The sequence below is a fragment of the Ascidia mentula genome, chromosome 6 (genome assembly GCF_947561715.1).
Source record: "Ascidia mentula chromosome 6, kaAscMent1.1, whole genome shotgun sequence".
Lineage (NCBI taxonomy): Eukaryota > Metazoa > Chordata > Ascidiacea > Phlebobranchia > Ascidiidae > Ascidia > Ascidia mentula.
In genome coordinates this window covers 8683130-8708098 of record NC_138571.1, presented here as the reverse complement: position 1 = coordinate 8708098, position 24969 = coordinate 8683130, and the positions used below count along the sequence as shown (strand labels likewise).

The 24969-nt window shown below is 36.4% G+C and overlaps 8 protein-coding genes across 8 annotated transcripts; 2 read left to right on the top strand and 6 right to left on the bottom strand.

Moving 5' to 3' along the window:
• Positions 1-22: 22 nt before the first annotated feature.
• Positions 23-7395, bottom strand: LOC145906826 (uncharacterized). Its single transcript, XM_082994299.1, has 12 exons — positions 3406-7395; positions 3225-3337; positions 3077-3161; positions 2867-3012; positions 2625-2745; positions 2261-2364; positions 1993-2159; positions 1208-1414; positions 793-912; positions 444-654; positions 288-385; positions 23-188 (listed from the first exon to the last, which is right to left on the bottom strand). The coding sequence occupies exon 1, from the start codon at positions 7330-7332 to the stop codon at positions 4285-4287; it is 3048 nt and encodes a 1015-aa protein (XP_082850425.1). The 5' UTR covers positions 7333-7395; the 3' UTR covers positions 23-188; positions 288-385; positions 444-654; positions 793-912; positions 1208-1414; positions 1993-2159; positions 2261-2364; positions 2625-2745; positions 2867-3012; positions 3077-3161; positions 3225-3337; positions 3406-4284.
• On the bottom strand, positions 72-3560 carry LOC145907110 (threonylcarbamoyladenosine tRNA methylthiotransferase-like). Its single transcript, XM_082994545.1, has 12 exons — positions 3406-3560; positions 3225-3337; positions 3077-3161; positions 2867-3012; positions 2625-2745; positions 2261-2364; positions 1993-2159; positions 1208-1414; positions 793-912; positions 444-654; positions 288-385; positions 72-188 (listed from the first exon to the last, which is right to left on the bottom strand). The coding sequence occupies exons 1-12, from the start codon at positions 3558-3560 to the stop codon at positions 72-74; spliced, it is 1644 nt and encodes a 547-aa protein (XP_082850671.1).
• Positions 7396-9893: 2498 nt separating the features above from the next.
• LOC145905907 (RNA-binding protein PNO1-like) lies at positions 9894-10744 on the top strand. Its single transcript, XM_082993232.1, has one exon. The coding sequence runs from the start codon at positions 9948-9950 to the stop codon at positions 10623-10625; it is 678 nt and encodes a 225-aa protein (XP_082849358.1). The 5' UTR covers positions 9894-9947; the 3' UTR covers positions 10626-10744.
• Positions 10716-13622, top strand: LOC145905905 (MTOR-associated protein MEAK7-like). The gene is made up of 8 exons (XM_082993228.1): positions 10716-11002; positions 11069-11275; positions 11385-11603; positions 11841-12144; positions 12208-12326; positions 12566-12763; positions 13064-13292; positions 13490-13622. Exons 1-7 carry the CDS (start codon positions 10865-10867, stop codon positions 13220-13222), a joined length of 1344 nt encoding a protein of 447 aa, XP_082849354.1. The 5' UTR covers positions 10716-10864; the 3' UTR covers positions 13223-13292; positions 13490-13622.
• On the bottom strand, positions 13535-17451 carry LOC145905904 (GMP synthase [glutamine-hydrolyzing]-like). Its single transcript, XM_082993227.1, has 11 exons — positions 16955-17451; positions 16717-16839; positions 16099-16256; positions 15193-15363; positions 14985-15120; positions 14729-14933; positions 14508-14655; positions 14342-14452; positions 14101-14262; positions 13924-14034; positions 13535-13786 (listed from the first exon to the last, which is right to left on the bottom strand). Exons 1-11 carry the CDS (start codon positions 17394-17396, stop codon positions 13535-13537), a joined length of 2019 nt encoding a protein of 672 aa, XP_082849353.1. The 5' UTR covers positions 17397-17451.
• Positions 17423-18276, bottom strand: LOC145905908 (vacuolar protein-sorting-associated protein 25-like). Its single transcript, XM_082993233.1, has one exon. It carries the CDS (start codon positions 18220-18222, stop codon positions 17701-17703), a length of 522 nt encoding a protein of 173 aa, XP_082849359.1. The 5' UTR covers positions 18223-18276; the 3' UTR covers positions 17423-17700.
• Positions 18277-22265: 3989 nt separating this feature from the next.
• Positions 22266-23883, bottom strand: LOC145907109 (N-acetylneuraminate epimerase-like). The gene is made up of 5 exons (XM_082994544.1): positions 23838-23883; positions 23550-23707; positions 23218-23386; positions 22792-22935; positions 22266-22435 (listed from the first exon to the last, which is right to left on the bottom strand). Exons 2-5 carry the CDS (start codon positions 23646-23648, stop codon positions 22266-22268), a joined length of 582 nt encoding a protein of 193 aa, XP_082850670.1. The 5' UTR covers positions 23649-23707; positions 23838-23883.
• LOC145906702 (ankyrin repeat and protein kinase domain-containing protein 1-like) lies at positions 23881-24873 on the bottom strand. The gene is made up of 3 exons (XM_082994154.1): positions 24505-24873; positions 24150-24391; positions 23881-24032 (listed from the first exon to the last, which is right to left on the bottom strand). Exons 1-3 carry the CDS (start codon positions 24852-24854, stop codon positions 23965-23967), a joined length of 660 nt encoding a protein of 219 aa, XP_082850280.1. The 5' UTR covers positions 24855-24873; the 3' UTR covers positions 23881-23964.
• Between the last annotated feature and the right edge of the window lie 96 nt (positions 24874-24969).

Below are 24969 nucleotides of genomic sequence, written 5' to 3'. Positions count from 1 at the left end.
TGTTTCTTACTTCCAACAAATTAATCACCACCAATGAATTTTATTCCAACATGATATTTCCAAAACCCACGTCACATTTCCCACATCTTTGATAAAAATGAAACGAGCATTGCAACAACAATTACAAACAAAATCAAATGATCGAGTTTAAATCCAGAAAGCGGCGTTGAAACGTCTTCCTTGGTGGCCTGCAAAAAAACAAAATAATATTGTTGAAATATCACGAATATTCTGCCGTTAATCACGTGATACCGCACCGAGCAGAAAAAACAAAACGCACAACTAACCTTCGTTTGTAAGCCGGATATGCAGCCTTTCGGAAGTGGCGACACAACATTCGGTGAAGCAACACTGGCAGCCCGTTTTCCACGTAAATAATGCTTACCTAAACACATAACAATAAATAGGCGGATAATTAAAAGCTGACTTGCAAATAAACATACCAGTTTCAACAATATCGACTTCAAACATTTTTCCCATTAGATCATCTTCCATGTCGACAATTACTTGTTCGTAGAATTTATTGTGAGCGACATAATGAATCTTATCATGCGCAACTTCGGTAACGAGAACTGTTTGCCGCTTTCCTAGTTGGTGGTCGTATGGATTGTATGATGCAAACAATTCAGACAATTTTTTTGTCCTGCTTTTTATCTGAAAATACATAGTTCCGTATGGAGTCTTACCAGCACAACAAACGCATACACCGATGGTAAATTTTTTTCATCGGAAGTGAGTCAAAAATGAAAAAAAACAATTTGTAAACATCTGAGTTTGTTAAAGCCAAAATACCTCCTTCCGATCGATTTGCGTCATTTTGGCAGCTGGGGTCCCCGGCCTTGGGAAAAACTGATTCATGAACAAACTTGGAAATTTATATTTCTCGCACAAACGCAATGTTTCTTCGAATTCCTGTAAGAAAATCACGACTTCAAATGTTACAGTAGTAATATTGATGCACCGAAAATTCTTAAATCCCTGACATTAACGCACTAATTTCTGATTGCAATATTACGAACTGTACAAAATTTAATCGTCTGATCTTCTCTGTTCAGCTGATAACGTGTAAGTTTTGGTTTGGGACGAATCAAAAAAACAATCAACACAAGGGACAAATAAAAAAAAAATAATGTAATAAAGCAACAGACTGGCTGTAAAAGTTAAAAATGTAAAACAGTGTAAACTGAAGACAAATTTTGCATATTACCTCTTCTGTTTCCGAGGGGAAACCGCATATAATGTCGGTAGCAATTGATATTCCGGGAACTTTGTTTCGTAAAAAATCAACGACATGTGAAAACTCGGCCACGGTATATTCCCGCTGCATTTCGTATAAAGTCCGGTCAGAACCGGATTGAACCGGTACGTGCATGAAGGCGTAAACCCGAGGATGGTTCAAAATTCTTGCCATTTCCTACAAGTGCAAAAGCATTTGGTTGGGTAATAAACTAATAATTTTAATTTTAACGTTTAATTGTGAATAAAAGAAAAAATGTCCAAATCAGGTGTGCATTTCAGTCAGCGATTGTGATCTGTTACAGGATAGTAACAATATTACAGGAGTATCAGGGCGCAGAATCACAGCAAAATTCTCTAGGTAACTAAATCTTCTAGATAAGCGATTCCCAAAGTGGGTTCCATTGCAAAATATAAAGGTTTCCATGAGCTACTGACTGGTTTTATGACCAGGATGCCCGATATGTGTTTGGTCTTCAAACACTTGCGAACAAGGCTAAACAAAAAATAAGACAAACGTTCAGGTTTTCTTGGGAGTTTCAAAAGTTTTGAGGGTCAGATGCCAACTTTAAAATGTTACTTCATGGCCACTGCATTGTACAAAAAAAATTGTACAATAAAATGCACATTTTCTTATTATATTAGGTACTTTAATCCCAAGACATTCTTTAACAAACCATACGGAAAGGATGCGAGCCCGAAAACTGCTTAAATTATACTTGTTAGACATACTGTTTTGAAAAGGGACAAATCTACCTCTAGATGTTCAAGGATGTAAGGAGGATTTGTCATTCCAACACGTAACATACAACCTTCAGGAATAACTTCAACCAACTCCCATAACAGCTTGGGTAGTGAAGTACCGATATCCCTTCCATAAGCACCAGTATCTTCACTGGTTAGCCACACCTCCACCACACCCTCTGAAACACATACCTCATGTTACCACGGAATTTTAATGCAAGCTGTTTTTATCACAAACGTAATTACCAAACCTGCATTGTTTTTAAACCAAACCACTAACCTTCAAATGATTGTTTTGCTCTTTCCACTATTTCAGACACAGAGTAACTTCCCAAACTTCCCCTTGCATGTTTTGTTTTGCAGTACGTACATGCATTCAAACACCTACAAACACATTTAACCTCATATTGAAAGTGAAAGCTGCTTTAATTATTTGTCAGCTACTATAAAACCTAATCCTGTGAACACAACGGCAAGATAATCCCCTGGCACAAAAACAACCAGTTTGTATAGGGAATTAACTGGTATGATTGTTTAATAAATCACATCGTCTAAGTGTTTATTTATACAACAGCAGCACATCAACATAATTATAGCCAAAAAATAGTAAACTGCAAAAAAACAGAAAATTGCCATAACCATACCCTGTATTGATGCTTATAATTTCAATTAATGGATTTCTTCTAATTTTTGGCAAGGATAAGGAAGCCCCTCCTATTTTCTTCCCATTCATCTTCTTTTGTCCCAACAGCCGAACACTATTTCCTAAACACAAACAACTAATTTTTAAAATAGAAGTTTGCACAAAAACTTTGTTTTTAGATGTTTCAACATAAGCTCAGGTGCAGGTTATTTAAATGAACAACATATTTCCTCATCACTTGACCTTTTAATGTTTCTTCCACCACTTCAACGACACGATCAATTTGTTGAACTCCAATCATCGATAAACCTTTGATGTAATTCTGACGTGGAGCACCTTGTGGCACACATCCAGCCACAACAACATGCTTCCCTAAATTGCGACCTTTTCTGCATGCGCATAAACACCAAGTTTAAACACCGTTTCAAATCAAAGAACTTTTTTGGAACTTACTCAATCATGTTTCTGAAATGATCTTCAGCAGGATTTTTAACAGTGCAACTATTTAGGAGCCATAAATCTGCTGCTTCACATGTATCTTCAAAATAATATATAATGTGTATCTCCATGGTAATTTCAAAAAGTTAAAATAAAGACTCACCTGTAATTTTATACCCATATGCTGCTAACTGTCCAGCCATGTATTCAGAATCTGATGAATTGTGAGTGCAACCCCAAGTTTTCAAGAATATGCTTTCTGAAGCAGGTGCATTGCTGCAAAATAACTTTAATCATCAAAAGAATTACTTCAAACTAGCACTACATAGAGACACACTGCAAACCTAAAATTGTATTCATCGATAATCCCATGTGCTTCATCTCCAAGTTTATTAGTAAAATTTTTTGTGTTTCTTTTACTTTTTGAATGTGGTAAAATTTTGTCCTTCGTTGATTGCAACCTAGTCTCATAATTAACAATATCTTCAATGTCATCCATGTCTTTTTTGCATTGTTATGGCATAATTACAGAAAAAATTACAATTCAAGCAGTTTATAAAGTAAAATCTAAAGTACACAATATGTTAGAAGTATAAAAAATAATTTGTAGGAAAACTTCAATGATAACCAACTAAATAATGCTTTTGTGCACATGAAAATAAACAACTTTATATATCTATCAAACTACTTTGTACATTTGGCATGAACAAACACGACTTTTTTGAAATTAAATACATGTGTTTGGGGCTTTTGGGAAACCACTAAAATAACACAGATATACCAACAAAAATAAACAAACCATATTAGGGGAAATTAAAGCATTTTACATTTGCAAATTAATAAATTTTTGTGCAAATACTTTGTTCACTGGGTTGATACAAACATGATACACCACTCAACTAATCCGTGTAATTTCATTAAGTTTTTGTCACAGTGCAATAAAAATGAACGTACATTTTATAAGGCACACTAACAACTGATATTTAGGTTTTTTTTTCAAAAATCAACGTTTGTCTGTTTACGAAAATGTATAATTTCTTTTGAATGACAAAGTTTTTAGATAAAAATGTTTGCCTTGCATTTTATGTTCAAATTTTAGGCACATGTTTTGACCATGTTTTTTGGCTTATCTGATTTTAGATATAAATTAGAAATAATGCAAAAACATATAAACTATGAGCATAGTTGTAGAAAGGAAGACAAGTTTACAAGGGAAAATTTTTTCATTTTTTTGCATCATGGTTCAGGTCCCTTGTACCAACAGTTTTCAGTTCATTTGTTTTACTATCGATCACCAATCTTATGTTATTCTGCAGCAAACTTGTGTTAGGAAAACTGCTTGCACTGTACTTCTCACCCATTTTCTTTGCATCAAAAGGAGTTGAAACATATGGAACTTGACTTTGGCTTACACCTAAATGAGGAGAATACACCCTTCCACCTGCTTCCATTAACTCACGACCAGAAACATATCTCCAGTCGGAAAAAGGATTTTTAGCAAGCATTGAATGATGTTTGGGGATGGGTTCTGGTCCAAAATATTTCTGATAGTTGTGAACCAGTTCGTTTTCAACCAGATCTGGAATAAAACTATTTTGTCGAACAGGAACATAAGCAGGAAGGGGGGCTGGCACAGAAGCATGTTCCCTTTCCCCCATTTTCTGCATGATGTGGTTAAGCTTTCCATCAACAACTTTTAAATATTCCATCATGTCTAAACTACTTTGAGGTTCTTGGTTTGTTGGAATATGTGGAGCTGATACAGGCCGGTTTCTTGCATCAGATACTGGATGTCTATTTTCTCTCTCAAACCACTTTCTGTAAGAGGAACCATTTTTATTTGTATCCATAGTAGGATCATGTTGAAGTTGCATTGCTTCATGTGCAAGGCTGTTTTTGATATCTTGCAAAAGATTTCTTGTAGCTGGATTGGATGTTTGCTTTTCAGATTGATTAATTGAGTCATACCAAGAAACCCCTTTTACACTTTGCTGCTGTTGGTGAAGAAATTCTCTTGCTTTCATGATTCCATTTTCTTCTTTTTGCCAAGCGGCTTTCGGATATTCAGGAACAGAAGAAGAATCAGAGTCCTTTCGGTTTCTATGCAAACTTGCATTTTGTTTTGGATCCAAATCTTCCAAGTTAAGGCGGTCAGTAGACTTCTTCATGCTTTCACCTCGAAGACTTTGAACATTTTTTTGTAATAACTGTTGTTCAAGTTGAAGGTTTTGTACTTCTTCTACCAGGGCTGACTTAAAAGAAGCCAGGTCTTCTACTTCCTTAGGTTCTCTACATGATTCTATCTGAGCATTCCTTTCCACAAGGTCTTTTTCAAAAATTTCTAGTCTGTGTCTACGTTTTTCAAGTTGCTCCTCTTTCATTTTTACAATTTTTATGTCATTTTCAAGTTCTGAAAACGAAGTTTGGTATTCCCTTTTTAGCCTTTCCAATTTTGTTTCATTGTCAGCTTTACATTTTTGCATTTGCAGATCCAGGTCATTTTCCATCTGCATTTTTAATACCTCAACTTCTCTTTGATATTTGGCATCATTGTTGTCTCGGAGCTTTTGCAACCTTTCATTATGCTTCTCTATTGTATTGTGGATGTCTTTTTCATGATCCTCGTAAAGCAAGTGGGACTTATCATCTAAAATGCTTCTTAAGCCTTTTTCATAATCATTTCCAACAGAAACAGTTTTTTGAAATGATTCTGTTACCTGCTTTTCCTTTTCTTTATGCTCACGCTCAAGTTTTATTTTTAAAGAGTTCATATTTTCTTGATGTTCCAGCTCCAGGGCCTCTTTAAGATCAGCCATTTGTTTACTATGCTTTTTCTTCTGTTCTTCCTCAGCCTCTTGCAATTCTAAGTCATGTTTATGGTGTAATTGCTGTAGCCTCATTTTTCTTTTATTCACCATGTTTTCAGCTTCTTTTTCAAATTCAGTTTCAATTTCCTGTTCTTGTACAGAGTTTTCTTTTGCTTTTAGTTCAGTCAGAATATTCTGAATTTTTTCCTCACTCTTTTCTTTTAATTGAGCAATTTGAACTTCTGCTTCCTTTTCCAATTGTATCTTTGCAGAAGCAATTTTCTTGCCTTGTTCCTGTTTCAGTTTTGTTTCTTCCTTATCTGTTTGTAATGCTAATTTCCTTCTGAGCATTTCCAATGTCTGTGTTTTCTCATCATCCAATTTTTGCTTTTCAATTTCAACTTCTTTCTCCATTTTTTCACGATAATCTGAAATCCTAAGTTTCTTTTCAAGCTTCAGGTTTGTACTATCCTCATCAACCAATTTTTCATCATCAAGTGACAATTTTTCTGACTCACTGCTTTCAGAATCCAAACCCATGTTTCCATAGAGACGCTGTTCTGCGGCTTTTGCAGCAGCTTCACCTGGAGCCGATGAATCCTTACTTTTTACATTTTCGGTCAGCACAATATCATCGAATTTTACACTTTTTTGTGGTTCTATTGGTTTAAGTTGCTCAACATCCATTAGGTTTGTTTCTGGGGTAAATTTTCCATCCTCACTATCAAGATCATTTGAGTTTGATGATATATTCATTTTTGCAATATCTTCACCACCACCACTTACATCATCCTCTTCTTCCTCTGATATTTGATACTCAAGTGCTGACTGTTCAAGATCTTGAGTTTTTACTTTGTCCAAGTTTATTCTGCCAATATCAGATGTGCTGCCCAGTGAACTTCCAGTCAAATGGAGTATATCTGGTTGAGGTGAAATAGGTGAACTTGTCATCATTTTCGTAGACCCAAGGCCTTTTAATGGAGCAAGCCCTCCTAGTGGTGGTTGCAAAGCAATTGGGGCATCAATTGTTTTAAGCGGATTTAGGGGTTTTAGTGAACCCTGCAGTATTTCACCGGAAGATTTGTCACTTTTTCCCTTCTTTTTCTTACCACTCTTTTCTTTTTTCTTTTTTGGTTGAGTTGCTGTTTGTGCAGCTGGTTTTGTTAATTGCTTTTGTCTTTCTTCCATCACCATTTTTCTATAAAACTCATCACATGGGTGATCCCATATGCTATCTCCACTTTCGAAATTGAAATAATATATATCTCCATTGGTATCTTGACATGGCTTCCAATGGTTTGGCAAAGGTGCATTAATTCCCTCCTTTGCAATCCACAAGAGATGAGGCTCCTTAATCGGGTCCATACCAATGACTCGTGCATATTCATGGATTTCCTCCTCCATTGGAACATAATTTTCATCATAGTCCTCTTCAAGTATTACTTGATCGTTCATGTTGTTCATCTGTTTTTTGCTGTTTTAAATTTACATTAAATACTTTTTAAATTCAGTCGATAAGCACCTACAGCAACCTGTGTTAAGTCATTTTATTAGTGGTTAATCAAGTCTTATACATACACAAGCCTCATTTTCACATATTAGTATTTACTCAACACTTTAACATGTCTATTAGTCCCCCAAAAGTTATTGATTTGCTTACCATAATCTTAGGTTAGTTTTTTGTTGTGGGCAGATAAGAACAATTTGTAAGACATTACACATATGTGACAACAGTAAATTTCAAACTGGCATAATTAAGAAAAGCAATCCACAGTACAACCATAAAATGTATGTTACAATCTTCCGATAAAGACAAGTATAAAACATTAAGTTTTGTTTTGTAAGTGTAACATTTAATGTACCAAATGTTTTACTCAAACAGTGAATTAGATAATTTTTCAATTTAAATCCGGACTTTCATTTCGACCAATGTGCAATTTAACTAAGAAGTGTCCTGCTATAGGCACAAAGCTAACCTTCATATCTATAACGTTTCACTTTTTTGGTATTTACTTCTTATGTAAACTAAAAATTTACACCCAGTGGCTTATCTGGAAAAAATATATTGGGAGTGTTCGGTTTCGGTACGTAATTAATGAAGCCATTAGATGCAGTTAAATTAATTTTTCAGACATTTACCATGCAAAATGAGCTTTCAAAAACAAGTTGCTCATTGCAGTAGTTCACACAAACAACTTTCGTCCGCGATATACAAGACTTTTCCGTTGCCTTTGTATATGTGTGGTTGTCCTAGTTAAATGAAAAACTCAAAAGCAAATCCTTTATTATGAAACAATACGATTGTATATGTGTATCCTTGACTAAACCATTGCGTTGGGATCATTTTTAAACTTTGATGATTAAAAACAAATCTGCAATGGTCCAGGACATGGTCTTGAACCACTAAATTTGCATCAATGCTTCGGCAGTAGGAGATAAATATTTGTGAAAGATATTTAAAACAGACAAAAATTAGAACACTTGTTTAGCTACATAGCCTATATTTTGGTAAAATCTTGTCAACAATTATAACTCTTACAGCGTGCACCCTCTGTAAAGAAATTGTAGCAGAAATAAATAATTTATAAGGTCATGTTTTCAAAACGGTATTGTTGACGGGTTATTAACCAACGGTACTAATATTACTAACCATTGCATTGTTCTATAAGCGGTCATCGCGCGTGAATGCAGCGAGCGCGACCGATAAACAAAGCAACTGCAGAGACGAACACGTGAACATAGTGTTCGTTCCTGCGTAGCCGGAAATCAACCGCACTTTCATGACCCTTTTAAAACAATGTGCAAAAATTCTGAAGGAGCGTTCTGACCAAAATCAAAAATCGAAATTTTTGTTCGCTTCACATTCACACGGTTTGTATTGCCGTAAAAATAACGAACCCTGATAGGTTTGTTTAACTTGCGGTATTTGTACGATTGAAACTAGCCTCATCAAAAGCAAGGCAATACAAATTTCAACAAAAGAAAAAATACACAAAAGTAAAAAATACACTCAAAATATATTTCTGCAACTTTTGGGGCTACTTCTATAAAAAAAAACATTGCGATACAGCAAACGACCGCGCTAACGTTAATTCTTCAGCTTGTTTATGCTGGAAGTGTGTGGTTAACGGGGTTCTCGTGATGATGAACGTTAGAAAATGATTTTCCGTGAAGAGTTGGCGAGAGGACATTCCAATTACATACGGTGACACAGCAATATGGCAAATCAATGCAACAGAAACAGGATATGACATGAAAATGTTATGTGTCACTGCAACCATAGAATAATATGCTGCAACTCCTTGGCTAATTGAATTTTTGACGACGAGCGCTGAAAATAACTGGGTGATCTGGTGCAAATTATTCGTGACGTTTTGCATTTTGTAATTTATACATTGTTGTCTCAAATAAATTCGCCTTAAACTGTACTTTACCCAGAAACCTCGTCACTAAATTGACACACCATAACTGCACCAAAGCGGTTCACAAACAAATCGCAAACAAAAAAATGATAAACGGACACTTGGTGACACTTTTTTGTTTTACAATGAATAATTTTGTTCCCACGTGATGAAGGTCTGGGTCTGGGAATGGGTACTGGGCCCTTGAGTTGTCGTACCATCAATTTAACATAACGGTGAGTTTCATTGATAGGTGTTTCTGAGAACAGTAGTGAAAAATGAAAGTTTAGCCTTTAGCCTACGTTTTAATAGAGTAAGCATTCAAGCTTATCTTAAATCATCATCGCAAACGACGGCGACGCGACTTCGGTTAAAATTAAACCAAAGTGGAACATGCCTTATATTGAAGTATCGTATGTGACATTATTCAGCTACCAAGATGCAGCTCCCTTTGCAGTGACATTGCAATTTCTGAAAACCTTTTAGGGTCGTTGAAATGTTGCACACACAATCGTTTTCCTGTAACATGATGTAGTTTCGTGTAATGTGAGTCGAGTGGTCCTTACTGACTTTTTTGGTAAATAAGTTGTTGATGAATATTGTGAATGCTTTTTTACTAGTACAATGCAACATAGTTAACCAGTAAATGCTTTATGTGCATAGTTGTGTAAGTACAAAATGTCATCCGAGGAAAACAGCTTTAGAATTGTGAAAACAAAGAAAAGAAAATCTGATCATCAAATGGATGGAGTTGTTGAAACCAAACGACCTAATTTTCCAGCCCTATCAGCAGACAAATTAATAAATGGACAAAAAAACTTGAGACGGGTCGCTGTTCCAGCAAATCGTTACACCCCACTAAAAGAAAGTTGGATGAAAATCTACACACCTATAGTTGAACATCTAAAACTGCAAATTCGATTTAACCTCAAAAGTAGAAATGTTGAAATTCAAACATGCAAAGAGACGGTGGAAATTTCTGCTTTGCAAAAAGCTGCTGATTTTGTGAAGGCCTTTGTGCTGGGATTTTCAGTGGATGATGCACTAGCTCTTGTACGCTTGGATGATTTATTCCTTGAATCGTTTCAGATTACAGATGTAAAAAGATTGAAAGGTGACCATCTTTCGAGAGCAATTGGAAGAGTTGCTGGATCTGGTGGAAGGACTAAATTTACTATAGAAAATGTAACAAAAACCAGAATTGTGTTGGCTGATGTAAATGTACACATTTTGGGCTCTTATCAAAACATTCGTGTCGCTCGAAATGCAATATGCAACTTAATTCTCGGTAGTCCTCCTTCCAAAGTTTATGGCAACATGCGTTCTGTGGCCAGTCGATCTGTAGAGCAGTTGTAACGTTCTTCTAGTCCTAACTTTTCACGAAATACATTTGCTATGATTGTGAGGTGTTGTTGTGAATGCCTAAAACTATTTGATTAACTTCATTGGGGAGCATAATTCAAGGTTAAAAATGAAATTTTGACCAGTTGTATTAATTTTAAGGAACACAGAGAGACAGTTTTGTTAAATTCTGAAAAGGCTTGTTTTATATTATTTGAATGCCTTGTGTAGACTAATTGTAAACTTGTAAAGCAATGGGACAATCTCATTCCACACAACAGGATGAAGAGGTAGAAGATTTTACTACTTACCTTTCAGAACAAGAACTAAAGATTCTTGATGCAATTATTGACAAAAGTAATTCATTTTCCAGCCAACTATCCAGGTTGCAGGTGAAACATTTACCAAACATATTACCCTAATTTATATGAAACATTTGTAACAACTATTGTTGTTAGGACCATGTGAGTAAATCCCTTCCTTCACATGTAGCAAAAGGAGTTGTTTTACTTTTGAAAACAAGATGTTCAAATCAACCTACCTCCGAAAGGGTTAAACAAGAAATCTGCAAGCTAATCTTTGGGTATCAAATTGCTAGAATAGGTTTTGTTTATGATGTTCTATCAACTGGGAAGGGCGAAGTTTCCAAATCTTCCATAACAGAGGTTTGTGTTGAGATGTTGGGTATAATTACTTGTCTGTACAAAGCTTGTGTTTGTTAGACGTGTGATAAAATTATCCTCATGCAAATGAAAAAAAACCTTTGTTTTGCAGTTTGTAAAAGCCATCTTGTTGTGTGTGCAGTCCCATGTCACTTCAAGTATTTTTGGATTTCTGGAAAATTCGAGTAACAACTTTTGTGACTCTGTTCTGTCATGCAACGAAACTTTAAATAATGATGAATTTACTGCCTTGATTGCAAATTCACATGTTCTAGCTAAGCTACTGGATGTTGGGACAAGATATATATTTGTGAATACTTTTTTTGCAACTGTAAGTACGAAAAATGTCACAGAGACACCAATATTATAGGAATACAAAGTATTTGATGTCATATATAAAGTTACAAGTCATTGCATTTTTACAAATACATTTTTGTTTCAAAATCAATAATATAGTTGTATTCTGATATGACCACTATGAATGGTCTTTTATTAAATGCTCTAAATGTATCTTGATTAAATGCTTTTCATATTCATGCAATGCCTGTCAAACTTTTGTCTTGTGCAGAATGCGGATGGAAGCATCCCCACCCTTTTGCCTCAAATTGAAACTTTGCCTCATCAGTCTCTTTTTCCATTGAACACATTGCTACATACATCAGATGTTATTTACTTGAATAGCAAACTACCAACACTGCTGCAAGCAAAATGGAGACTTTTATACTCCACAAGATTACAAGGAGAAAGCTTTTCAAAACTGAGCTCCCAAGTTATTAATAAAGGCCCTTTGCTGTTTGTTGTCAAAGACCAGGGTGGAAATGTATTTGGTGGATTTGTTTCCACAAATCTTACATATAGTTCAAAATTTCAAGGTTAGGATAAATTAGTTTTATTTGTGTGCTTGTGTTATGATAAATGTTGCAAACTTGTGGCAGGAAATCATGAAAGTTTTGTTTTTTCTGTAATTCCCAAGCTGGAAGTATTCGCAGCATCTGGATACAACGATCATTATGTTTATTTCAATATACGGCAAGAAACAATGCCAAATGGATTTGTAAGTTGCTGGATTTGTTAAATTTTTTATCATGCAAGAAAGTTACACAATATCAGGGTATATTCTGAAAGGACTGCAGATGCAACTTATTTTTTTCTAGACCAGCCACTGTACACACTTTTTTTTATTTTGACTCTGATCCAAATACAGACAACTAAAATTAGTTAAATGTGATGTGAACATTGGTTTTATTAAATTACTAGGTTTTTTACACTATAAATGTTTTTTACTTCCATCAGGGCATGGGAGGACAACATGGTTATTTTGGTATGTGGCTAAGTGCAGAGTTTGGAAAAGGCCACAGTAAAGCAAAACCAACTTGTACTACTTACAAAAGTCCCCAACTATCAACTACTGATGAATTTTCAATAGATACAGTTGAAGTTTGGGGACTTGGTGAAGAACCAATAGATGAAAAAGAACAGGACAGTGATGAGGTTTGTATTTTATGTTGTTTGAAGTTTCAAACTTTGGTCATCGCTTATTTTGGAAGAAGTTTTTGGTAATATTTATGTGTATATAAAAATATGGTAGAAACAGCACATATGTAAACATATATATGTTTCACTACCAGTCTAGAAACTTGTAATGTACTTCTTAACTATTACAAATATTGTTAAAATGCCCACTTTGCAAATAAACTGCTTCATTTATCATCATAGAAATTTTTGACATGCAGTTACCATGACAATTGTGATATCTTATTTGTGCAAATTTATACAAACTGACTTTTTCAGGAGGAACTGACCAGTGTTATTGATAAAAATCCAGAAGCAGTTGCTATTCTCCAAATTGCTGGAAAGGAAAGAGTAAGTGAAGGATACAGGGAAAGTGAAAGGTCATCAACCATGCCTGAAACAACCCAACTTCACCCACCTAATGACCCAATGGAATAAACTCTTTTACTGTGTCCGTAATTCAATGTGCAATTTTATCAGATGTATTTTACAGCCTGCTTTTTGTCAAGTGAGAATTTTCTTAATGTTTCATTTGTAATACATTTTTCATATTGTGAACAATTTTGTTTCAGCAGCATAGTTTAGCAACTAATCTTATTTTTTGTAATTTCCAATTACACTTATAAACATGATAGACACTGGACAGATTTCCACCAGTACAAGTCATTGTATTGAAGTTAAAATCCAATCATGTTGAAATTGCAGTAAAGAGCAACAAAAGCAGCGGGTAATTTTTGTTCACTGTGTATATCACTCCCATTCAGTAGTGCCTGGTGGCTTCGATGTCATGTCGTAGATAACTCTTGAAATCCCTGGAACTTTATCGACCTCTTTCACCATTTCTGTCACAACTTCCTCTGGAAGATCTTTTCCAGGTCGGGCAGCAAGCCCAGTCATAAAGTCGTTGGTTAGGAATGGACGAAGAACCACTGATCGCTGGCATGAAGGTTCACGTACAAAAATGTCACGATCAAAGTGAAGAGGCAGCAAAACAACCGGCATCTGTTGAACTTATCTTTTTAGCATCAAATAATAACACCTAATATAAAGAGTACTTCAGGTGTAAAACAATGCTTTTTTGTATTTGCTTTGTTCAATCTATTTCTTAACTGTATGCCTTTCATGTAAACCAAACTTACCTGGCTGATTTTGTCATACATGCTGTGTTTTATAAGAACCTTGTGAGCGACATCATCACATTGTCGCAATGTAGCCAAAACATTGAATGAAAGAACTGTGGGAGTTACATCCTGGATAAAAAACTTCAATAACACAAAACCAGAGTTTTTTTTATGTATTTTCCAACTATTGTTAACCTGGATTTGATCTGTAACTGCTCCACCATAAATGTATGTGACCCGATTCACGGTATGACAAATCCTTGGAATCATTTTTGCAAGAAAAAATAAAACTTCCCAGTCAGGTGTCTCATTGTTGGATGACAAACCAACAACATAACCATAAGTTCTGCAATCTCCCTGTACAAAAAATAGCATAGTTTGACATCAGACCAATTCCAAATATATCTGTTCATAATAATAATACAAGCATAACAACCTGAACTCCAACGGTTTTAATTGGCAGTAATGTTGCTTTCATGGGAAATCGTTCGGTGAAGATTCTAAGTTTTTCTCTTTCCTGGTCCGTGGAAACAACTGCATGAATTTTCTAGAAATATTCATAGACGTCAATTTGGTTCTTGTTGAGTAACTATAAAGCTTACTTGTAGCAGAGCATGGGGTTTACTGATTGAATTGCTATAACTAGCAATGATTCGCAGCATAGTTTGGGTGTGTGAAAAATCGGCACACTGGAAAATTTCTTCAGCACAAATGACACGGATTGCTAAACCTGGCCCTGGAAATGGATGTCTAAAACAAAACAATTTAATATATATCTCAATCAGAAAAGTTGTCCTCAACAAAGAATATCAATGCCCTCTACCTCATCAAGACATCATGTGGAAGGCCAAGCAATTTTCCCAGTTTTTTTACTTCATCCTTATGGAAGTCTTTTAGTGGTTCAAGAACACGACCCTTTGCTCGAAGAAGCCGCACCAGTTCACTGTCATTGTGATGAGTTTTTATTGCATCTGCATTCGGGCTAACTAGTGATGATGCGGACTCAATTAAGTCGGGCCTAAGTGTTCCTAAAAGCATTTTCTTCAACAAGTTGCACTTTTAGGAGTATAATATTCTACCTTGTGCAAGAAAACAGTCATCAATTGAAATTTGAAGTTCCTGGGCTTCAAAGTCAACAACATTCATGAATGTGTCACCTATAATTTTCCGTTTTTCCTCTGGGTCAATAGTTTGACAAAGAACTCTACTGACAATCTGCAAAACAAAGTTTTACACTTGCATTACTATGCCATTCATACTGTGTACAATAAAAATATTAATATAAACCTTTCTTTTTGCCCCCTTTGGATGCTTTACATTCAGTGTAGTAGTGCTGTTGTAAAATATATTGCTTGCATTGACCAGTTTAACATCAATTCCACGACTCTTTAATGCTTTTACTACATTTTGAGATTCATTTTTTCTCATAAAACCATTGTCCACATGAAGTGCAACAACCTAAAATACAAATAAAATGACTGCACAAAAAAAACTGAGATTATTAATAAAAGTTTTACAATATAGCTGACTTTCTGGCAAAAATTAATTTAGAGTTTATTCAACCAGTGTTACGTCTGCCATGCAGTGAGAAGGTCAGCTATATTGTGAATTGAACTACGCAACAAAACAGCAACAACAGTATAATTGAGCTTTTGAGTTGATACTTTAAATTAGTGCCGAATACTAATGTTTTGCCAAAAAAACAACAAACGGACTCCAGGCAGTTAAATTGATCATGAAGACATTGAAAAACAGAACAAAGAAAAAATGGCAGCCAACAATTCAAGTACAAAGGGTATGATGATATTATGACACATAAATGCAATATGCTTGAAAAGCGAGTAGTGGGAAGATACTATCAGAAAAGTGACGCACCACTCTACTACATCATCATCTAGTTTTATAGATATCTGTCCACAAGTATTGGGTATTATTCAAGGGCATGAGAGTATGAAAATTGTGATAAAATTTACAGAATCTATTCAGGTTTGCCTTGGCATATCCCTAGTAGTAGCATAGTTTGATCCAGCAGTATTAAAACTGGAGCAAATGATAATTTTTTATCCCATGTTCTTATATTTCCACTACAGTTTGATAACAGTGGTCATCATATGCAAAAAGTTGTAAATAAGTTAGGTGTAAAGTTCTGACTAATACAGAAAACCAATAAGACCAGGGAGAAAATTAACTAACCTGGCTTGCATGTAATGCTTTATAACAAAGGGCCACAAGAACTGATGAATCAACTCCGCCACTAACTAGCACAAGAACCTTTGAAGTTCCAACAGTTGATTTTATTAAATTTAAACATGATTCTTCACGGTTTCCTACAGTATATGTTGGCTTCAAGCCTAAAAGAACATCAAAAAATTGAAATATATAGCACTCAGCTAAAAAAAACATATATATAATATGTAACTTAATAATTTGCCAGGCGAAACGTCGGAATAAAGTTACGTTTTTTATATGTGCCAGAAGAACAGATTATTGAGTTACAATATGCCTGGCAGCAACAGGAACATTATATACATATAAATAAATATATTGCATTGCATATCCAACATGCAGTGTTACATTGAATATAGACTTGAATATCTAATATCATTTATTTACCAGTCTATAGCTTTAATGCAGTACTCTATTTCAAAATATGTGCCTAGTGTGACAATTTTATGATGAGCTTCACATGAAAGTGTGATTTTCAATAATTTACAAAAAACTCACCCTAAACTATTTAGGAATTTTTTTAAATATTTTGTAAGTTGTGTTATTATATATACCTAATATTTTTAATACATCTTCAAACCTTACCAGATATTGTGTATAGAAATGTTTTGAGCATTTGCTTTCCATTCACAGTAAGATCAACTTCTGGATGAAACTGCAATCCATAAAGTCGACAGTTTTCCTTTGCTATTCCAGTTACTAGGTTTCCTGCAGAAAGTACACATGAAAACAAATGAACTTATCAAATGTATAAATCATGGATCTTTACTTTATTAATTACAATTATAACTGCCTGGAGAGCTTTAAATAGAGTTTTGCCCACCTGTCTTGGCAGTGGTTGAAAATCCTGGGGCAACAGTTTTTACTGAGTCTCCATGTGTTAACAAAACAGATTGGCTGCTTGATTCCAAATCCTTAAACAGTGCACAACTTCGCTCAACAGTAGTGTCAAATTGTCCATCTTCTCTCACTGCAGATGTCTCCACAACTCCACCAAAATTTTGATTCATTAACTGCATTCCATAACATATCCCCAAAACAGGAATATTCAGGTTAAACAATTCAGCATCAACTGCTATTGCTTCAGGCAAATGAACAGATGCTGGACCACCAGATATAATGATGCTTTCAAAGCCCTTGTCTTTTATTGTGGATGCAGGGGTCTGAAGAGGCAGAATTTCAGAATGAACAGCAAGTTCCCGCACCTTTCTGTCAATAACTTTTCCATACTGTGAACCCGCATCTAAAATGACAACCTTGGCCATACCAATTCAGTATGACACAACCTAACCTAAGCACAAAGAGGGATATTGCATAAATTTTTCTTGAAAAAAGGATAAACAATATTATGTAATTCATGTTTGAAACATATCCTGTGCCATTGCACACTTATAGATTTTGTGGTAAATGATTAAGCAAGCATATACATGAAAAAAATTAAATTAAAGAATAGTTGTGTATGCATTCCAAAAGGAAATGTCACATTTCCCCCACATTTTTGTGAATGAGCACTCAAAATGACAATAAATGCATTGAAACATCAAAACAACATCATTAAAATGCGCAAGTCTAAGCAAAAAACTTAACCCCTTCTTCTCCTATCAGTTCTGCTTTGCCTCTTGACTGCAAAACATTAAGTGCTTTAACTAAAAGCCAGTCATCAAGGTCATGAAATGGTTCATCAGTGGTATTTGGACCCAGAGTTATCTCATGTAAAGTACACACAGTGTTTAATGATCCACTTTTTGAAGCCCATTTATAAACAATATCTGCCCATTGTTCTATTGTTTTCCAATATATTACACAGGATGTTTTGTTTTTGTCATCCCATTGCACATTCCCTTTCTTGCACAGACTTTCCAAAACCTCCATTACTCCTTCTTTTGATAGTTTTCTGTCAATTGCTTTGTTGCAAAACAATGGTGACATTAGTGCATCAGCCACCCTAAGTTTGAAGTTTTTGTTATGTTGATGATATTCCAAGACTAAAGTACACCAAGCCTCAATTTGCTTTGCTTTGGTATCAGCATTCTTTTGAATCGTGAAGAAGGGTGGAAAATCATACTGCCACGGCCAAGTAAAATTTCCCATTTTTTTAAATACAGGTAAAATTATAGGACTGCGGGTTCATAAGTTACATTCCTATATTCTGAAAATTTGAATTGAAGTTGGCAAATACATTGATTAACTTTTGCGATTCAATCGAACTATTGTTTTATTTCACACAAACACATAGTAAAAGTCTGAAAAAAATTGAATTGAAATTGGCAAGTATATTGATTAAGAGCTACCGACAGCCGACAGGGTGTGTATACGCACTGTTTCGACCTGTAAGGTCTCATCCGTGCAGCTCTTGAAGTGGCGCTGTGCTACCTTCTACACTAGCAGGTACACTAAGTTCCACTCACAGCGGTTTACGATTCAATCGAGATCGACTTATTCTTTTACCGGTACCTTCTAATACTACAGGTGCGCTAGGTGTGCTAGGTGCGCTAGGTCCGCTAGGTGCGCTAGGTCCTTTCTAATGTTACAGGTCCGCATTATCCAACCTTTAATTACATGAGGGTTTGTTACATTTTCTGGCTGTTTTTGGTCCCCTAATTAGTTGCTAACGTAGCCAGATTTCTTGTTCGTTTTATCGTACTGCGTCGAACTTTTTTTCGTCAGAAGTAAGCATCGTTATTTTGTTTGTCGTTTTTTAGAGTAACAGATTTTGATGGCAGTTCAAAAATAAAAGTTTGTATAGAGAAAAATCTATGTTTAACGGCCAAATTTTGTATGCAACTACTGTTGGCTCGATTGGTAGGTCATCTGGTTTTGTATAGTATTGGTTTCACAACGAATATTTGTTTCGGTGAAATGAAAACGTCTTATCGTTTCAGTTCATATAATTTTTTTGATGCAAATTCTGGTCAATGCATTTTCCCGAACTCTTCGATTATTTTTAAGAAATGTAGTTGCATCGCCTATGACTTGAAACTCACATAAGCATATCTGTTTAGAATGATAATTTAAACGTGTGATGATAAAGGACACTCGAGGTTAATTAAGGTAGGCTATTAATATTTTCAAAAACAATTATTTTAAGTACCTCGTAGAATTCAAGAAAGTTCCAGTCAGACACCATGTTGCCTGCAGGTCCAGTCAGAACAAAACCGAGATCTGTGCAGGTCAAACGCCCTGATCTCTGAAACCAAACGACTATGAGACCGAAAACTATGATCTATTTGAGAAAAGAGTCGCAAATGTGCGGGGAGATACCAAAGTCGAGGCAGAAACAAAGAGGCAATTGCTGCGATTACGCGACAAAGGAGACTTAAAAGAAGTAGCGCAGGTAAAAAGACAAAACGCATGCGAGATAACTAGTGAAAGAGTAATTGCAAAAGAGAAGAAAGGAGTTTGAAAAGATCAAGGTTAAATGTTGCGAATTATGACATGTCGAATTTTCTACAAGAGCAACAATTCCTTTTTCAGTGCTGCAAAATCTGGAAAGCGATTGGAAAACTCTCTCGAAAGAGAAGATACAGTAACTTGTACACGCAAGTTGTTGTGCGGGAAACCTTGAGGTGAGTACAAAGGTGACTCACAGTTTCATCTCGTTCTTGAAGTTTGACATTCAGTGTATTCAAATGTTTCGTTACCTCCACAAAAAAGCTAAATCCGGAAGCCAAGCCGGTTCTGATAGTTCTTTCATTGGTTCCTCCTTTACACAAAACAAATGTGCATCCTCCTTTCAAAAAGAAAAAAGTGCCGACCATCGACTAAGCCACCTCACATCTCTGTGATAAATGATATCTGCCAAGCAACAACTGTTGAAACTGGCGGTGTCGCAAAGCTCTTAACGAATGACATTAATTGTTTTTATCACTGGTTTTATGACGTGATCAGATTTAAAATATTTTGCACAGAGAGCCTGTTGGTGGATAATGCAGTGCAATTTAATACAACTGCCCCTTCCTCGCCGACTTTGCTAAAGATCCACTTCGTATGCCAGTCATGACAGGTGCACCATCAGTGACAAGTTGGGCGCATACAAGTGCTTCGACTTTCAGTAATAAAGTATTATAGCTGGGACTACTTTTCCAGAAAAAGGCGGAATAAGCGTCATCTTATACAAGCACAGATAATTTTTGCAACGAATGTAAAATTCCGTGGCGGGGCCACATTTGTCCCGCAGACCAAGCGGACCCAGCGGACCCAGCGGACCCAGCGGACCCAGCGGACCCAGCGGACCCAGCGGACCCAGCGGACCCAGCGGACCCAGCGGACCCAGCGGACCCAGCGGACCCAGCGGACCCAGCGGACCCAGCGGACCCAGCGGACCCAGCGGACCCAGCGGACCCAGCGGACCCAGCGGACCCAGCGGACCCAGCGGACCCAGCGGACCTGTAGTATTAGGTCAAATATAGCGCACCTGCAGTATTAGAAGTATATAGCGCACCTGCAGTATTAGAAGGTACCTAGCGGACCTGTAGTATTGGAAGGTACCTAGCGGACCTGTATTATTAGAAGGTACCTAGCGGACCTAGCGGACCTAGCGGACCTAGCGCACCTAGCGAACCTAGCGAACCTAGCGGACCTAGCGGACCTAGCGGACCTAACGGACCTAGCGCACCTAGCGCACCTAGCGCACCTAGCGCAACTAGCGAACCTAGCGGACCTAGCGCACCTAGCGCACCTGTAGTATTAGAAGGTTGCCTTTTACACAAACACATAGCAAACGTCTAATACTAATTAACGGAATAAGGAACCCGAGGAATCCAAGGAAACCAACACTAATTTACGGAAATTAGGAATGGAAATAATTCAAGAAAAATGCCAAGCTCGTCAAGGGAAGTGGATACTGAATAGAGTTTACGTTTACGGAAAGAGATTCAGGAAGATAAAGGGATATTATAGATAGAAGAGCTTACGTACCAGGCCAATGGCGTCTAAGGAAAGTGGATGGAACTTACGGAAATGCCCACTGGCAACGTTGGTCACAGCGCCAGACCCACAAACTAAAAAGAAAACCTGATCGGGATTTGTAGCCAGGATCCTGAGTTCGAATCCCTGTGAGGTAAAATATACTACTACGTTTAGCAGAATTGTTCAAAAAACATTTGATCTTTGCCGCCTCATTTCAACGTTTTGTTTCAATGTGACAACATTTGTTGTGGTAAATATCTGTTTTTGCAATAATAACCCATGTGTTCAAGCAAGTCGTGTGGAAATGCATCATATCTCCCTTATCAATACTGTCTGCAGCCTTTAAGTTGTTTCATTTTATGTTGTATTTTTTAATTAAACTACATGAAGGCCAAAGATTCCAAATAGGGCATCGTTTTAAATTTCTTTGGGAGTCGCAAGCTTAGCCTACTTCTTTGGTAAGTTGTCGAGTTTGCCATTTTTTGTGGATCGTCACAATAATATTTTGTTGATTATTCAGTAATGCCTAAACTTCCCTTCGCGCAGCATGTAAATGAATAAAATCTTTTGTGACATGAATATAAATATTTTTCTGCTTGTAACATTCCTAGTAACGTACTTATATGGCCAGAATTGCAGCTAATCAAATGTGTGTCGACGTAATTTTCTAAGCAAGGGCTACATTCAGTGAAGGCACTTCCTACATGGGCGAAAATCTATTGTGAAAGTTCGTCATTAGGATACACAGACATATTTGATGAAGCCGTGGTTCATCGTTGTCACTGTCCTCCAACGTTTCAACACCGTGTCATATTCCTCAATGTACTGTGTTGAAGTCACTTTACTCCATCTAAACGGTTACAAAATTCATAACAGTTATTTAAAAATTAATATACTGGGGTTTGACTTAAACAGAGAAAAACACAATTACAAACTTACCCTCCAATGAGGTAAATTTTGTCGCCTATTGCGCATGCGCAACCTTGAGATCGTTCGGTTTTGTGGTCGTCCTCTTTCCGCCACAGATCAGAGGAAATGTCATAACAATCGATGTTGAAATAAATGGCCTGAGATTTTATAGATCCTCCTGCAGAAACCATTTTTGTTTAGTGATGTAAGGAATTCATTTTTATGCAAAATTTTGTGTACTTGCCCCGGGTATGGGTCTTTGCCTTCCGCCCTGAAATACAATCATATACAGGCGTTTTAAACGTTTATTTTATAACCTATAATAGTCTTGCTTCTAAGAAAATACCTATGTCGTAGATGACCCCATTGCATATGACAGTGGAGAATCCGTTTCGGTTTGGCGTCCGAGTTAGAATGGTAGTTGAATCATCTTTTGGATTGTAGCATTCCACATTGGCGTTTGCACCACCAATACAATATGCTTTACCTGCAGAATAACGAAAATAATGGTAAACACGAACATTTTAAATACATTTGAGCTTATTGTTACAAATCAGCATATGCCTTATTTTTGTGATATAGTAACATGCTCAAATCACATTTTCCTAGTCAGATGAATGGTTCACCACACTGTTAATGATATTTTTGTGGCTTGATTTTGCGATCTAATACCTACCTTTGGTTGCACAATTTCTATTGTTTTTGGCCTGAATAAATATTGACCAAAACTAAGTGTACAAAACTTAGGTAAACGAAATGCTGCAAACCTTATTAGCGGTCAACATAACCGAAAAAAGGTTAAAAAGCAGTGCACTAAAAGACTAAGCATCAAACAAATCTTGCCATGATGCACAATAGCGTTGTGTCCAAATCGCCGTTTCTTAAGTTTTCCTCTGTTCCTCCAAGCGTTTGTTGGTGGATTGTAACATTCAATCGAAGCAAGTTGTTTTCGATTTTCATCAATTCCACCGAACACAAATATTTCACCTGAGTTAATAATTACAACTAATTATTATTTCTGAGAAAAAGGCTGCTCCCTAACTTGTGAAGTATGTTTTGATAATTAGCTAAACATATCTGCGAATAGCAATAATTCCCATGGTCACTATTATTTCTATTAACAAAAACAAAAGAAGTCATTTTGTCTCTTGGTGTTTACGTAATACTTTTTAATTTTGCACGCATTTGAATGCCGAATGCAATTTGTCGTACACCGTAATATTAACAGCGGTTCCGACCTTGAAAAAGAATTGTATGTTTGAGTCTCACCATCCATAGTTGCTGCCGCCGCATGTGTTCTAGAATGCAACATTGGCGCTTTTGACTCCCAAGATTTGCCACCATCAAGTTTTAAACAAAACACGGAGTTGGATCCAATCACGTACAACGTATCTTGAAGCACAACCGCCGTTGAGTCGTTCCATTCCCAGAATAGTTTCTAAAAGAAATGCGAATGTTGTTGTTGTTTCTTAATGGTAATATTGTATTTTTCTCAGCCCTGGATTGCATATTCACTGTAAATTTCTGTTCTTTCCATTTGATTCGAGAAAATTACCAATTCAGCAATACAGCGGCCCGTATATAATATACCAACTATTAACCGGAAGATCGTTGAAAGACTTTGAGCTCGGAACAAATTCAAACACGCTGCACTGCTCCGGTTCATTTGCGACGAAGAAAATGATTGTTGATTCCCTCATAATTGTTTCAACTTCAGCAGATTTCTGTTGAACTGGATGTGGATCAACGTAATGCCAATCTACAAATTTAACATACTGATCATCCTTACTTTGTTTTGAAAGATACTTGAATGACGGCATGCAAAGTTGCCAGCGTTAAGCATTGCCATTCTGTCATTGGTTTTTAACATATTTTGTATCTCGTCTCACCTATTTCACTGGCGGTTGGAGAAAGTGGACTTTTCAAGCCTGTTTCATTTTTGTAGTGTTCGTCTAGTGGAATGTATTGTGTTATGTCATAATGCCACGTTCGATTGCATTGCCGGCGGTTAAGTGCTCACATTTTCCCTTCCAACATGTCTGCTGCGCTGATCGTTGAAATTAAACGTCCCAATTCGCCACTCACTAAAATGTGTTTTTGGTTATAAAAGTCAATCCTGACAAATATTGAAGCGTGTTTTCTGTAAATCATTTAGTCTACGTGCGTGAAATTTTTTTACAAATTGGTAATCAACACACAACCTGATGATGCATCCGGTCTATAACTTGGATCTTGATCCCAACATTCCACCATTATTTTGCACATGATATCAAAGATTGCTACATCATTTTGACTTTTGAGACTTGTTCGAATTGTTTTCAAGGGTTTTTGATCAGGCCTTTGCCCTTTGCCTAGTATTGTCGAAATAACCAAGGCGAGATTTCCAGACACTTTTTGAAACACCCTGTTTCGTACAATAATCTCGTACACAGTCATCGAAAAACTGAAAAAATAGCATTGAAACACAACTTGGTTAAAATAATTTTTGGGAGACATCAACGTTGAGTCAAAAACAGTTGGTAAAAAATATATATTTTATATTTGTATATTTTGTACCTGTACATATCCATAGCAGTTGTATAATCCATCGTAATGTCGTCCAGCAATTCTGGAGCTGAATAGAGCACTGTACTTTGATTGGTCGAGCCATTGTGAACAGAGTTTGAAGCACACGATGACGTCATCGCCTGAACTATGCCTACATCCGATAACTTTGCGCGTAAATCCCAGGTAAGCAAAATGTTCTGTGGTTTAAGGTTTCCATGAACTGTTGGCTGATCGGGATCAACATAGTGAAGGTAAGCGAGTGCTTTTGTTACATCGAAAGCAATAGACACTCTCAAAGTCCAGGGTAAAATGGAAAGGTTGCTTTCTGATAAAAAATCACTGAGGCAGCCTCCTTCCATAAACTCGGTGATAATTCCGAAGTTGCTCAACCATGTTGTTATGCCGAATAATTGCACAATATTGGGGTGTGTGATGTGACGCAATTGCGATAATTCACTTGTTAGTCTATAAATT

What these genes read in the sequence shown, in the direction of transcription:
- LOC145905907 (XM_082993232.1), top strand. Translation starts at nt 9,948, where the DNA reads ATGTCATCCGAGGAAAACAGCTTTAGAATTGTGAAAACAAAGAAAAGA.
- LOC145907110 (XM_082994545.1), bottom strand. Translation starts at nt 3,560, where the DNA reads ATGGATGACATTGAAGATATTGTTAATTATGAGACTAGGTTGCAATCA. An exon ending in CATTTCAGAAACATGATTGA is followed by an intron (nt 3,013 to 3,076) that starts GTAAGTTCCAAA and finishes ATGCGCATGCAG; the next exon opens with AAAAGGTCGCAATTTAGGGA. An exon ending in AGCAAAACAATCATTTGAAG is followed by an intron (nt 2,160 to 2,260) that starts GTTAGTGGTTTG and finishes TATGTGTTTCAG; the next exon opens with AGGGTGTGGTGGAGGTGTGG.
- LOC145905908 (XM_082993233.1), bottom strand. Translation starts at nt 18,222, where the DNA reads ATGGGAAATTTTACTTGGCCGTGGCAGTATGATTTTCCACCCTTCTTC.
- LOC145906702 (XM_082994154.1), bottom strand. Translation starts at nt 24,854, where the DNA reads ATGGAAGGAGGCTGCCTCAGTGATTTTTTATCAGAAAGCAACCTTTCC. An exon ending in ACTGCTATGGATATGTACAG is followed by an intron (nt 24,392 to 24,504) that starts GTACAAAATATA and finishes CTATTTTTTCAG; the next exon opens with TTTTTCGATGACTGTGTACG. An exon ending in TAGACCGGATGCATCATCAG is followed by an intron (nt 24,033 to 24,149) that starts GTTGTGTGTTGA and finishes AACACATTTTAG; the next exon opens with TGAGTGGCGAATTGGGACGT.
- LOC145906826 (XM_082994299.1), bottom strand. Translation starts at nt 7,332, where the DNA reads ATGAACAACATGAACGATCAAGTAATACTTGAAGAGGACTATGATGAA.
- LOC145905904 (XM_082993227.1), bottom strand. Translation starts at nt 17,396, where the DNA reads ATGGCCAAGGTTGTCATTTTAGATGCGGGTTCACAGTATGGAAAAGTT. An exon ending in CAAAGGGGGCAAAAAGAAAG is followed by an intron (nt 15,121 to 15,192) that starts GTTTATATTAAT and finishes TTTGTTTTGCAG; the next exon opens with ATTGTCAGTAGAGTTCTTTG. An exon ending in TTAAAACCGTTGGAGTTCAG is followed by an intron (nt 14,263 to 14,341) that starts GTTGTTATGCTT and finishes TTTTTTGTACAG; the next exon opens with GGAGATTGCAGAACTTATGG.
- LOC145907109 (XM_082994544.1), bottom strand. Translation starts at nt 23,648, where the DNA reads ATGAGGGAATCAACAATCATTTTCTTCGTCGCAAATGAACCGGAGCAG. An exon ending in AGTCTTTCAACGATCTTCCG is followed by an intron (nt 23,387 to 23,549) that starts GTTAATAGTTGG and finishes CATTTCTTTTAG; the next exon opens with AAACTATTCTGGGAATGGAA. An exon ending in GGCGGCAGCAACTATGGATG is followed by an intron (nt 22,936 to 23,217) that starts GTGAGACTCAAA and finishes TTATTAACTCAG; the next exon opens with GTGAAATATTTGTGTTCGGT.
- LOC145905905 (XM_082993228.1), top strand. Translation starts at nt 10,865, where the DNA reads ATGGGACAATCTCATTCCACACAACAGGATGAAGAGGTAGAAGATTTT. An exon ending in AAACAATGCCAAATGGATTT is followed by an intron (nt 12,327 to 12,565) that starts GTAAGTTGCTGG and finishes TACTTCCATCAG; the next exon opens with GGCATGGGAGGACAACATGG. An exon ending in AAGAACAGGACAGTGATGAG is followed by an intron (nt 12,764 to 13,063) that starts GTTTGTATTTTA and finishes TGACTTTTTCAG; the next exon opens with GAGGAACTGACCAGTGTTAT.